General features: G+C 38.2%; 1 protein-coding gene across 1 annotated transcript in view; it reads left to right on the plus strand.

The window, feature by feature from the left end:
* The first annotated feature begins 9,744 nt into the window (after nucleotides 1-9,744).
* Nucleotides 9,745-13,268, plus strand: part of LOC26525957 (protein CEPU-1) — a 185,348-nt gene continuing 181,824 nt past the window's right edge. Inside the window, exons 1-2 of the mRNA XM_026982821.1 lie at nucleotides 9,745-9,849; nucleotides 9,910-10,108. Coding sequence (XP_026838622.1) covers nucleotides 9,989-10,108 — 120 coding nt within the window. The 5' untranslated portion in view covers nucleotides 9,745-9,849; nucleotides 9,910-9,988. The remainder of the gene's footprint in view (nucleotides 9,850-9,909; nucleotides 10,109-13,268) is intronic.

The raw sequence follows: 13,268 nt of genomic DNA on the forward strand, positions 1-13,268 counted from the left end.
CAGAGGATGATCCCGCAATGGACAAAACATTCCAAGTCTACCACTATAAGGATTAAGTCCATCAAAACCACAAAACTAAAAAAAAATTTTCGCATTTGCCGCACAGATTTTGTGTATATTGCATATGTTTTTTTTCTCAGAGGCTGCGTATATCGCTATCGGGTAGATAAGACGAAAGGCATTGGCTGAATGCTACGGCTAGACGGAAAATTATACAAAGCTCTTAGAAAACTGTGCAGAGCTGAAAGCAAGATACCCCGACAGACGGGGACCGAGCATATAGCTGGCGAAGACCTCATTGCAAGTCTGAGCATGGAGGAAAAACATCAGGAGGGTCAACGAAGAGCATAGAGTAGAGATAGGAAGACATGAATGGGATATGGGAAGAAGGAAACGCTGGAAATCATCAAGAAATGCACACCAGACCTATAAATAGTCTTGCACTCCTATTTCGTGGACAACCTAAAGGACGCACGAGGAATACAAGTTTAGCCGAAACAAAGCTCCGGCAACAGCCACAAAAGAAACATGGGACACACTCCCAGTACCAGTGGACACCACAAAATCTTATCCCGCCCAGGCGATAGAACACAAAACAATGCCGAACACCATACAGATACACAAAGGTACGACACTCGGGGCAGCCCAAGCCCACATGCTCGATCCTCAAAAAATCAAAAAGTACGAGCAGTTGTCCGCAGCGGTGACGATTTGTGGAAACACATACAAGGCCACAATCGACACCGGGGCAACAGCAAGCATTGTTAGCGGAGAACTAACAGACAAGCTGGCTGCCCGAGGAACGAATACAATGACAAGACGGCAGGTGAGCTTGGCAGATGGAAGGTGCAGCAGGATCACTCGAGGTAGAAGACGGATTCGGAAACGGGCGACTATTTATAAGCCAACTGATACTATCAGGGGTAGTGTATGCGTTGGTGTTGGGGTGGAACTTCGAGTAATTTCGGGGCCCAAATCAGATCACCGGACAGAAAATACCGGCTAGGTACTTAAGGCGACATGGAAAAAATTCTGTAAGACCGCTCACGAAATTTTGCACAATAAGTGAAACATCAATTGTATCCGATTAAGAAGGGATATTAACCAAGAGTCCGAAAACTCAAAAGGAGATTAAGGCGAAGGTAAACGAACTCCTAGAAATGGGTTTTGAGCACTCGAGAAGCCAGCTCGCCTATAGTCATGCTGAAAAAGAAAACGGGCAAATGGAGATCAAAATGGTCAAAATGACTTCAGGCAAATAAACTATAAAGGAATTAAACCTACCCAATTCCACGGATAAATAATATTCTCCACCAGCAACGGAAGGAAGTCAAGGCTTCGCAGCATTCACGGTACCAGGAAAGGGGATATTCCAGTGGCGAATAATGCCACTCATAATAGTGCCCCGAATAATACACTCATCATCATAAGTATCATAAGCTCTCATAAGTAACTGCAGATAAGTCGATGATTTTAGGATTTCTGGGAGTCTATTCGGTATAATCAAAGGAATGATCGCTGATCACTGTAGTGTACGTAATTCGACAGATTTTAACTAGCGGGTCTTTTAATAGTGGGTAGTAATTACTAATATAGAGGACCTTGTACTTCCTTCGCTAGGGATGTGCACTCTTGCTATGCTCGGGTCTAGCTCGCCGTAGGTCGGTGTTCTTTTAGCTTAGGATAGTACGAAACGCTACTACATTTAATAAGTGCGTCTTATTCAAAAACAATATTCAAAACTGGACTATCGATTAATAAGAGAAATGACTTTATATTGATATTACGGATACACGCCGACACGTGAGAAGATAAGCTAAAGATTCTGATAAGTATTGGGAATTTTGGATGTTAATAATTCCTTAAGTCTTTACCCTCCCTACCAAGACAATGCTACTTAAAATATTTACATTGTCCCTTGGCCAAGTTCAAAATAACTACCACATATTTAAGAAAGTGTTCAACAAAAGTACTCGACAAACCATTAAATCTATTTATTCACAATTCATTCTTTTTCAATATATCTTCAATTATAATCCATTTATATAAATTCAGTTTAGTAAGCTGTTCCATTAAATCTTTTTTACAAACTAACAATTTTTAACCTACGCATAATTATCCTAATCATTCTCTAACTCTTCTTTTTCGTTTATATTTAGTGAGTAAAATAAAGTATATAAAAGTAAAGTATAAAGCAAATTGATATAAGTAATTGAATATAAAACTAGCAAATATAGTTATACAATCTTTAGCCAAATGCAGATCTTATTTTATTTAGACGTTCGAGTGGCATTTTGTTAGAATTTTAATATAGGTAATTCATAATAATGTTTATATCATTGTTGTTGTAGTACTCACGACCTTAAATATCCACTCCATGATGTGCGTAAAGTTGGGCCCAAGTTCACGTTGACATTGTCGAGCTGTAGGTCAAACTTTAAAGGTTCTAAGTTAAATTCCTATTCAAATGCCAAAAGTTCCGTCAATCTGCGAGTGTTTAATTCATTATTAATTGCAATACAAAAGAAAATCAAGAATCAAAACAAAACACCTAAATGCAACTGCAGCATTGCAGCGATAAGACCTTAGGAGACCGCTGGCAGCTACGCTGCGCTGCGATAAGACGGAATCACTAAGTTAGACCTCCGCTGGTCATATGAGGTGATCCTCACTGCGTAACGTTGATGATGTCCAAATATAATTAAATCCGATCCGCCCGTTTAAACTTCTACACAGCTGAATAATCTTGATGAGCTCTAGCCTTCCAATAATTATTTGGCCAGTTATCATTCGGCAGATGGCCAGTTGCGCAACTTGTTGTTTGAAGGTTATGTCGGCCTCTTGGCCTCTTCTTGGAGCGGACTGGGTTTAAACACAGAGCTGATGCGGGGGTTGACGAGACGGGGGGAAGTCGGCTGTAGAGCAAACAAATGCCCTTATATAGGCCTTGGCCTTCCTTACGCCTTGGGGTCGAATCCCTTTTCAACTTTCACACAAATCGAACACGGAAATTTATTGAAATATCCCTCTCTTGTTTTTATTGGATTGGATATATATAATTAAATTATATCTCCACGTATATGTGAAGTTTAATTGGGCAGCGTCAAAAATTGTGAGCGTTCGCCACGAGGTTTTATCTGATAATGAATTAAGCTTTGGGAAGCTGCATGCCGGGGGTCACTGCTATAAGCTTTCCTTTCCCTAACTGTACAATCGTACGAATATGACCGTCCTGATTGGTCTAAGACAATTCTCTCACTTTTTGGGTTATACAAAAGCTGCTATAACTTAGGGCGAGGGTGTCTTCAAGAGTTATTGCAGTGTTAAGTTTAAGTTGGTCACTATATCACGCAATTGGCACACAGCTAATCGAATAGACTAAAGTCTTGCTAAAGCTGTTGGACTAACGTAATTTTTAAAAACCTAATTCGAGCGCTGAGACTGGTATACACCCTATCCAAGATGTATTACACTCGGAGAAATAAACGTTACAGCGGCCTAATAAAATTACAGCCTTTGCAGGCCACTAGATTACTGTCAACTGCAGCTATCATTATCTCATAATTTTTTTTTGCAAAATAGCTAGAGTTACGTTAACTAAATGACAACAAATCAATAAAAAAGAACTTAGGGCATACCGAGCAATAGCGAGTATTGGTTTTTCAGGTAACTTAACAATGCGATCTCGTACCTCTAAATACTTGACTTCCATCATTGCTGTTATTGCTTCCAATATAACCGGACATCAACTCAGCTTTAGCATCGAAGTTTGCACTTAAACCTTAAACTCGCGGATCCAGACTGCTTTATTTATTTATTGACTGCTTCTAGTTAACGACGGTCATGCTTCTGCCGGGACCGCCCCTATTTCAAAAGACTTGGTTAGGCTGGTTTGTTCGCTCCAATGGCACTTTCCAAATTATTTTTCGCTTGCATCTAGTTGCAATCACAGTAGACATCTGTAAAATAGCTATTTCCAGTGCATATTGGGGAGGGATTTTCTTCAAGATGAACTGTGCGTGACTAAGCGTTAGGTGTGGCACGAATCCTACTTATAATCTAGCCTTGAGATCCCTGAATCAGTTAACCATTTCCAGTGGGTGCTGAGATTCTTCGCCGTGACTTTTATGTTGATGATTTGATATTTAGAGCCAACTCCAACGAAGAGGCCATCAACATAATGCAGTAGACGTCCGCATTTATATCTAGCAATTTAAAAATAATTATGTGGTGTTGAAATGTACCAGCGGGCTTGGAAATAATTTCTTAGGATGATATGGTGTCCTTCTTGAAGTTGGACGACGGCGGCGATCGCTAGGCCTCGTATGGAATCCGGTTTTATCCGCAATTGCTCCGCACAATGTCCAAGACTTTCTTCAGCTGCTGGACAAGGAAAAGTTGTCCGACTACACTAAAACAGTGTTAAATAATATTTACCTGGAAATCAAAATGCGTTTCATTCCTCCTCGATCACCTCACTTTGGTGGTCTTTGCAGTGAAGACCGCAGAGCATAATTTTGATCGAAAATAGGGTCGGCCGAGGGCGGCCTTGATCTTGAGGGGGGAGAAGTTAACTAAGTTAACCGGACCGAGCGTCCGCTCACCAGAACCGGTCAAATTGCTGACCAAGCATTTGGCCGAATGATGACCTACACAAAAGTCCAAATCTAAAATACTGTTGTAATGCTTGTCTCGGGACTGCGACCGAGATGAAATCGTTTATGCACCAAGCTAGAGGTGGCTTAAAGGAACTGATCAGCAGCCTCGACGTGGCTAGAAATAGTTTTTGTCGGGCTGATGATCTCATTTCCGCGATATGCTGCACTAGGTGGTAGGCTGCCTAAGGGGAACACCCCGCGGCATCCGGCAAGTGAACAACAGGACTCCACAGCTGATCAGCTGTCGATCACCGCAACCACTAAAATTATGCTACATGTTGTTACATACTACATCGACCGCCTGTCTACATTGCGTATGTTTACGCCTACATTTTGTTGAATCTTTGTATTACAGAGCCTTTACTGAAAACTTTGACGCGTAGCACATTTTGTGTGATCCCTCGAAAAATCCGGAGACCTAAGCGCCGACTTAGGCAAAAAGTGCACGAACCCCAATCCCCTCAAATATGCTTGATTGAAGTGAACATAGGTCTTGGAGTCCACATGGACTTTTAATTTTAATTGTCTACTAAAAACTATGATGTTGTTCGCCTGTATTTTTCCCCAAACAACAATGGTCTAAACTACCTACAGCTGGTATAACTTGTGTCGGCCCTTCTATAAAAAACTTCTTTACTTTCCATTCATATTCACATTATTATTCACGATTAAATCAATAACAATAACGTAAGAACCTATTTCCAAAGTTAAGATATAACATTTATTTATTGTTCGCGGAAATAAAGATTACTATTAGACTGCTGCGAAAGTTTACCTGCTATAAATTTATATATATAAATAACAATAATATATAATAAAATAACAAAATAAAATAATTAGCTTTTAAGAAAATAATTTGTATTATATAAATAGAATAACAGCCCACTTGAGGGCTACCCTCCTTGGATCCAATCGAAAATTGCAGCGCTGAAGTCTGTCATTGAAGTCACTGTCATTGACTGCATGAATTCCTCTGCGGCTCTACCACCATCGAAATTTGCTGACACCACGGATAAGGCGAAACGCATTTCGGTCATCCGGCCACTTGTAGCAGGTGTTAGAACTAATGCATTTGGTTTTGCCAACTAGCGGTATAAAGATAAAATACCGATGTAAACCAACCAAAGATGATGAATTCAGTGATCACGTAATTCGTACCTTCACCTTGGCAGTTGAAAAGCTTTATTGCCACCGAATAGTTCAGTTTTCTCTGGCACCCTAAAAAAGAAATTTTAAAATTAAAAGTAAACAAGAGAGAATGCTATAGTCGATTTCCTTGGCTATCAGATACCCCTTACTACGCTAGTGGGAATGCGAACGAGAAAATTCAACAATCTTTTTGGTGTATCGATAGAAATTTGCAAAAAAAAACCAAAAAATTAAAAAAAAAAATTAAAGTGTGGGAGTGGAGTTTGGGTGGCCTATTGCGTTAGAGTTAGAGTGGCCAAAATTTGGGTGTTACACCGCGTTCGGTGAAGCGTATATGTCTCTGAAATCCGCATGCTTACGGGCTTGTCGTACGGACAGACGGAGATAGCGAGATAGACTACTCTATTGATTCAGAATATATGGTCAGAAAGCTTCCTTCTTCCTGTTATACGATTATATTTTTCATCGACTGAAGTACACCCTAACGGGTAAAAAAATGGCACCTAGTATGGTTAACCGCTTAGAATCCTATTCATTTAATGCGCAGGCTACTAGGATGAGCCTTAGCTTTCTGTAATAGTTATCAATTAATATATTAGTTTGGCAAATATCTCCCTTCCGCCTTTTTGTCTTTTGAATTTCGCGGCTATGTACAAAGCGCTACAGAGCTCGTAATACGGGCAATACTATACATAATTTGAAAGGTCTTGACATAACCTACAAAACGACGTTATGCATGATTAGTTTGGATATTGCGTTCAACAGTTATAGACGTGTAAACATGGAGTTCACTAACGCCGAAACTCGTGCTATTTTAAAGTTTTCCTTCGTTAAAGGCAAATCCGCCAGAGAAACGTTCCGTGAGATTAATGGTGTTTTGGGGGATGGTACTCTATCACTTCGAACCGCGGAGGAATGGTTTCGACGATTCAGAGCTGGTGAAAACGACACCATGGATAAGCCAGCCGGCGGAAGACCTGTGACGACAAATACCGATCAAATCATGGAATACATCGAGTTAGACCGGCATGTGGCATCTCGTGACATCGCCCAGGAGATGGGAGTTAGTCACCAAACCATTTTAAACCATCTGCAGAAGGCTGGATACAAAAAAAAGCTTGATGTTTGGACCTTCTGGACCGAATCAACGCCTGCGATATGCTGCTGAAACGGAACGAACTCGACCCATTCTTGAAGCGGATGGTGACTGGCGACGAAAAATGGATCACATACGACAATATCAAGCGAAAACGGTCGTGGTCGAAGGCCGGTGAATCGTCCCAAACAGTGGCCAAGCCGGGATTGACGGCCAGGAAGGTTTTTTGCTATGTGTTTGGTGGGATTGGAAGGGAATCATCCACTATGAGCTGCTCCCATATGGCCAGACGCTTAATTCTACCATCTACTGCGAACAACTGGACCGCTTGAAGCAGGCGATCGACCAGAAGCGTCCAGAATTGGCCAACAGGAAGGGTGTAGTGTTCCACCAGGACAACGCCAGACCACACACTTCGTTGATGACTCGTCAGAAGCTAAGGGAGCTCGGATGGGAGGTTTTATCGCATCCACCATATAGCCCGGACATAGCGCCAAGTGATTACCACCTGTTCCTGTCCATGGCGAATGCCCTTGGTGGTGTAAAGTTGAACTCAAAAGAGGCTTGTGAAAAGTGGCTGTCCGAGTTCTTCGCAAATAAGGAGGGGGGCTTCTACGAGGGAGGTATTATGAAGTTGCCATCTAGATGGAAACAGATTATCGAACAAAACGGCGCATATTTGAACTAAATCCGATCACTGTAACACTTTTTATAAGGCATTGAATAAAGAGCAAAAAAGCGGAAGGGAGATATTTTCCAACCTATTATTTTAATTTATTTTCCAGATACATACACGCTGCATCTTAAACATTGCCTTATTATATCATTCTATAATGGTAAAGGCCGAAAGAATCAATATAGGTTACATTTCTGCGGTTTCGGCGGTGCGAGTTCAATGGACCCACCAAAGACGATGTGATACGTTGCTTTACTACGCAATTTTAATATAAACTCCTATTCAGATTAATTGCGTGACCGGTTTAATGATCGTAATTTAAGGAATCATTTTTTTTTTAGAATTAATGCAAAGGCACGCTACGTAAACAAGTGCCATTAAAATAAAGAATGCTTGGATTCATTTAAAATTAATCATGCGAAAGCATCATTAATTTCTTTCTATTAATTCATCATTTCTTTTACCTCCTCCTTAACTTTTAATAACCTTACTGTATACGAACGGATATGTCTTCGTATGTCAGCCGTGAGGTGTATATTACCCAAAATTAACAGCCTTTCTGCAGGGTTAAACCGTATAACGTCACACGTGGTTTTTGTACGCGTAAAAATCTTACCTAGCTTGGTGCCTTGGCTCGTATGCCTTGTTTTGGCGAAAAATATAGTCGCAGTGGCAAACGTTACATCAATAGGTCCCCTCCTCTTACGATTATCATCAAAATATCGATCTCTGGTCAAATCAGGGGTGTACATGCTTGGAAGATGCGCGAGGCGCGTGTTAGTGAGGTGTCTTAAAAGTGATCCAACATCTCCTCTCACTGATCACTAAGTTTAGTCATACAAGTCTTTAAATAAAAGCTCACATATGTTACGTGATAGTACGAACTGAATTTTCGCTCGGCAGCCGCTTACCGTGTGTAGGCTATCATAACTAAAGGGTAACAAGTATTCGGTAGAAATTGTTTATGATTCTCGGACCACCCTAGTGTTTCGAAGGCGCAGACTCGGTGTTAGTGGGGGCCGAGCCGTGGTGAGTAAAGCGTTTTTACCACGGATAAGCATTTTCCGCGATCTCGTAGTCGGCTTAGCCAACTTGCTAAAAATCCATTATTCGGATAGAATTATTTTTAAGAATTATTTCAATAAGAAGCACTCACTAATAATCTGAACTATGGCATGTTGCCACGCCCATTCTAACGCCCACAATCCGCCCCAAGCTTCCACGACCACACATTTAAAAAATGTTTTGATATTTTTATCAATTGCTATTAGTTTTGTAAAGTTCTATCGATTTGCAAAAAAAGTTTCTGCCTCATGCACAGTAATGCCCTTAAGCCGCCCATAACTGTCACGGCCAGACTATTGAAAAATGTTTTATTATTATTTATTATATTATATGTCTTGTAAATTTCTATCCATTTGCCAAAAAAAAAGTGTTGTCACGTTAACAGGCTTAAACAGGACAAAACCAAAGACACTAGAACTAGAACACTTCTAGTGTCTTTGCCAAAACTGTCACGCCAAAACTTTTGGAAAATTTTAAATTTATTTCTTTCTAATTTCTACAGAATTTCGCATTCTTATTTTTAATTTTATACTTCTATATTTTAAAGCCTTGGGGAATTCAGAGCGGGTCTCAGCTTCTGTACTTTTCAAAAATGTTGCACCTGTTTCTTGAAACCATCCATATAACCGAACACCTATACGAATTTTCTTTTTTTATTTTGGACATGCATTACGGAGTGGTGGAAGAATAAGGTATAAATTGTCCGTTTATTATGTAAGGAATTTTTGAAGAAATGTGGTGGTCTCAGTAAAAATTAAACTGCTAACCTGTAGTGGGAATCATTCCCAATCAATAAGCAGGTTTTTTTTAAGATTTAATAGAATAAGATTTAGTAGAACCACACAATTACCGCTAATACAGCCGAAACCAGCGCGTGCGACCATCCCTGAGTACGTTCCCCATCGCCTCATTCAACGTTTGCACATTGAATGCTGCAATACGTAGCGAAGTACGTGCCATCTTATAATATAAAAAGTATAACATATATAATTTACTTAAAATAAAAGGGTAGCGGCCGAGAAAGGTATTTTTACATATGTATCTACGTTTTTGTAATGTAGTAAAAATATTGCGCATGCGTTTGCGCATGTGAAAGGGCAACATTTTCCACTATACAAATGTATTTTGGTTAGTGTAAGATGTTTGACAACTAAAATCATTAAAAATGAAAGTTTTTTTAACTTTTCGAATATTTCTTTGCATTTGTAAGTATACTGAAATGTGTAAAGAAATATACATATAATAGGTTGCTTAGTAATTTTAAGGGAAACTTGCCCACAAAATTTAAGAGAGAATGTGACTGTGACACCCCTGTATTTAATACGTGATGAAAATATTGTTCAAATGAGAAGGGTTCTGGATAGAGGCCCTTACTTTGATACTTCTGCTACTAAAAACGTGACATCCTTAGTTGGGAAAACAGGACATTTAAATTGTCGCATTAAAAATCTTGGAAATAAAACGGTAAGCTCGTGTATAATTATGTTATTCCAGTGTTCACGCACGCTTATATATTTTAGATTATACTCGTCTAAAGTTATAAACACAAACAGGCGTTTTGTATCCTAGGCGTATTAAAGTAAATTAAAGAGTAAATTTTACATTTATATATTTAAACATTTTTTATGTGTGTTTGGAATTGTCATTAGTTTTTAACGTTTTTAAAGAAACCAATCATTTTCAGCCGTTAGTTTAAGTGTACCTCGGTACGAAAACCACAAGTTGCGAGTTGTAAAGGCGAGATTGCCCTTTAAAACTTTGATTTATAAATATATTTGTTATGGGAATACAATTTGAAGAATTTTGGAAGAACCTTGCCTTAAAGATCTTGTGTCAATCCAGCAGCTGCCTAGTATATTATAATAATATATAAATAGTTCGTTTATTATTAGTTAGTTGTAATTGTTGGTTTTTATTTTGGACGATATATACAAAGTGGCGTTTTCCCTGCAAATGTATAATTGACATTCAATTTGTGAATGCGCCAAGCAAGCAAGAAAGTGAATTTCTGTATTGCTTAAATTGTAAACTATCATGGCACCGTCGTGATAGTTAATAAAGGTCAGTTTAAAGGTTTAGTTTAAAACAACGTTAGCACCTGGTGTTTTAATTTTCGGAAGATTCGAATGGATTTGAATTTCCGAGACCTGATCGACGACTCACTTTCGAAAGATTTCCGGAATTAAGTTTTCGACAGGAAATTTGTATGCCGCAGTAGTGTTATTATTAAAATCAGAATTAATTTATTTAAAGATACATTCCCAGAAGCATACAAATGCTGTTAAGAATGATATTTTACTGACCTTGGTGGGAGGAAATTGAAAATCATTTTTCAATTGTTTGAGTGCGTTACTACAAGTAGTAACGGGCGAGCTAGCTGCGTAGCAGTTAGCATACAAGGAAATTGATATAAATTCACATCAACAAATTATTGCTAGATTTACAAGTCTGTAAACTCAGTGTTTATGGCAGTAGAGAATACATATTTTATTCAAAAATTTACAACGCACTAATAAAGCCATTTGTGATATTCTTTATTAGTAGCATTCGAGTCAAAATAGCCATGTTCGTCTGTCAGTCTATCCACTTGTCTTGCGTCCCCACAAAATATAATCAAATGTAAACACCTCTTAACGGACTTAAAATCCATCATGCAAAATATCTGCTATTACATTTTGTGACACTCCTCCAGACGGCCATTAAAACTTTTCGAATAAGTAAAATTATCCTGACTTCGGAAAGGACTATATGAAACTACGAGTTATATTTTGAGAGTTTAAGAATCTGAAGAGTTGGGAATGCAACACAATTTAGAACTAAATCTGTAAAAAAATCGTTAGAGTGAAAAATCCAAAAATGTTTAATATACAATTATTATACTCGTTACTCGTAGACTAAAAGGGTATTGTCGACAGCATCCAACTTCTTATGATTTCCTAACAGCAAAATCGAATTCCGTAGATACTTAATACTAAACTATGTTATTTCTATGCATATTATAAGTAAGGTCGCAGCTGCAGAATTAACAGCTCTCTCTCGGTTGTTCTATGCAGTGCATATTAGCCGGCAGCGACGATCTTTTTTTTGGCACTCACTATTCGTTTCTTGATCGTTAGGCGAACTTTTTCGCAGCCAAATACCTTTGTTTTTGTCGCCGGTATTCTAAGCGCAAATTCAAAAGAAATAAAATTTATAACGTTTCCCAAATTAAGGCTGAGTTTTAATTGGAAAATTAAGCGCCAAAAAGCTGGCAGGGCAAGCAGGCATATATATAATAATATATATTCACGATCAGTATCAATAGCCGAGTCGAGCTGGTCATGTCCGTCCGTATGAATGTCGGGTATCAAGAACAATAAAATCTAGAAAGTTAAGACTAGGCATGCAGCTTCCAGAGGTATAGATATTTTTAAATTTTTTTATATATCTTGTAAATTTCTATCGATATGCCTAAAAACTATTTGCCACTCTAAAGCCCAAAAACGTCCTAATATTGTCACGTCCACACTTCTTCATAAAATGTAATTTTTTTTTTACTTTGTTATTTCTACCGATATTCTAAGAAATGTTAAAATTTCTCGTTCGCACTTCTACTACTTGAGTTCCGGTTATTTGACAGCTGTGTAACTGGACTATAGCGTCCTCTCATGTTTTTAATTTGTGGTATTAAAATAAAAAACTTTTTAAAAGCAAAGACGGCATATAAAAACGATTTTTTCACTGCATATGTATATCAAAAGTCACCGACTTCAAACAAAACAATACTTATTTACGGATAGACAAAAAAAAACGAGAAAAGTTTAAATTTTGAAAGATTTCCATAGATATTGATCTGGGAATTTTTTTTTGATAGAAGCGTTTTTTCAAATGGGTTGTATATTTTAAAGAAGAAATCAGGATTTGTAAATATTTGTTGTAAGTTGGTGTAAGCCGCATCAGATTAATTTTCTTTATTTCTTACTTTTACCGGTTTTTATTTCGGTATATATTCCATATATACAGTGGTGGAAAAAATAATAGAAACAAGAATCGCTCCTGCATGTAAAACAAAATTACTAATTATGTACGAAGTGTGTGTGGATAAACCGTTAGCACATAAGCCACTCATAACGGTACTTTATTGTGCTCTTCTTTTTGAGTTGATTTCGCTCTTGTTATTTGCGGTACATAGCGATATTTGAAGTGGTCACGTGTTTGAGCTGGAAAAAATAATAGAAGCAAGCTACGTTTCTGCGATTTGTTTGAGTTTTCCATTTGAATTTTGTAAGCAAATCAATATATAAAATACTTTCAGGTATGTTTAGATCATAATAAGTGATTTTGTAAAAAAAAAATGGTTAATTTCGGCTTTTATATTCAGAATGGGGCGCGGAGTGCACTGTTCTGCTGTAGAACGAGATATTATAAAAAAACGAAAAAACTAAGGAAAAACAATAAGGGAAATTGCTGAACTAATGAACTGCTCTGCAAAAAAAGTGTTTTCCGCGATTCATTATAAAGATACGAAGGAAAAACGGAGTAGGAAGCGAGCCACATCCCAAAAGTTCGACGACCTTTTGATTCGAACATCCAAAAAAAATCCTTTTATGTCGTCGACGGACCTGAAAAATACTTTCCAGACATC

The sequence above is a fragment of the Drosophila erecta genome, unplaced genomic scaffold (assembly GCF_003286155.1).
Source record: "Drosophila erecta strain 14021-0224.00,06,07 unplaced genomic scaffold, DereRS2 tig00000219-arrow-pilon, whole genome shotgun sequence".
In the NCBI taxonomy this organism is placed as follows: Eukaryota; Metazoa; Arthropoda; class Insecta; order Diptera; family Drosophilidae; genus Drosophila; species Drosophila erecta.